Genomic DNA, 350 nt, shown 5'->3' on the forward strand with positions numbered 1-350 from the left:
TTGTTAGAGAGAAAGAATCAAAACTGTGAGAAGATTTTGTAAATGAAATGTGAAAGAGTTAAATAGCAACTGATATTTTAAGTAAATACCTAATACATATTTTAGACATTTTGAAAGTTAATGTATTTTCCATTTACGTATACTCGTTTTTATACACGGGAACGAATTGTCACTTACGAGCTTCATAGTGAGAATGTCTGAGCGTCGCAAAGAAGCAGGATGGAATGTGATCAGAACTTGATGGATTCGATCCTTATATACGTGACAGAATGAGTCACTTTGTGTTTCTGAAACCTCGAGAGAGCCTTTCCGAAGGACGCTGTCTTGTCACATGAAAGTTTGTTCAGCAG

The 350-nt window shown here is 35.7% G+C and overlaps 1 protein-coding gene across 1 annotated transcript in view; it reads right to left on the reverse strand.

Annotated features, from left to right (window-relative positions):
* The window catches only part of LOC119591683 (holotricin-3-like), a 987-nt gene extending 774 nt beyond the window's left edge, over positions 1–213 (reverse strand). Inside the window, exon 1 of the mRNA XM_037940433.1 lies at positions 178–213. Coding sequence (XP_037796361.1) covers positions 178–186 — 9 coding nt within the window. The 5' untranslated portion in view covers positions 187–213. The remainder of the gene's footprint in view (positions 1–177) is intronic.
* Between the last annotated feature and the right edge of the window lie 137 nt (positions 214–350).

This window comes from Penaeus monodon, chromosome 29 (genome assembly GCF_015228065.2).
Source record: "Penaeus monodon isolate SGIC_2016 chromosome 29, NSTDA_Pmon_1, whole genome shotgun sequence".
Lineage (NCBI taxonomy): Eukaryota > Metazoa > Arthropoda > Malacostraca > Decapoda > Penaeidae > Penaeus > Penaeus monodon.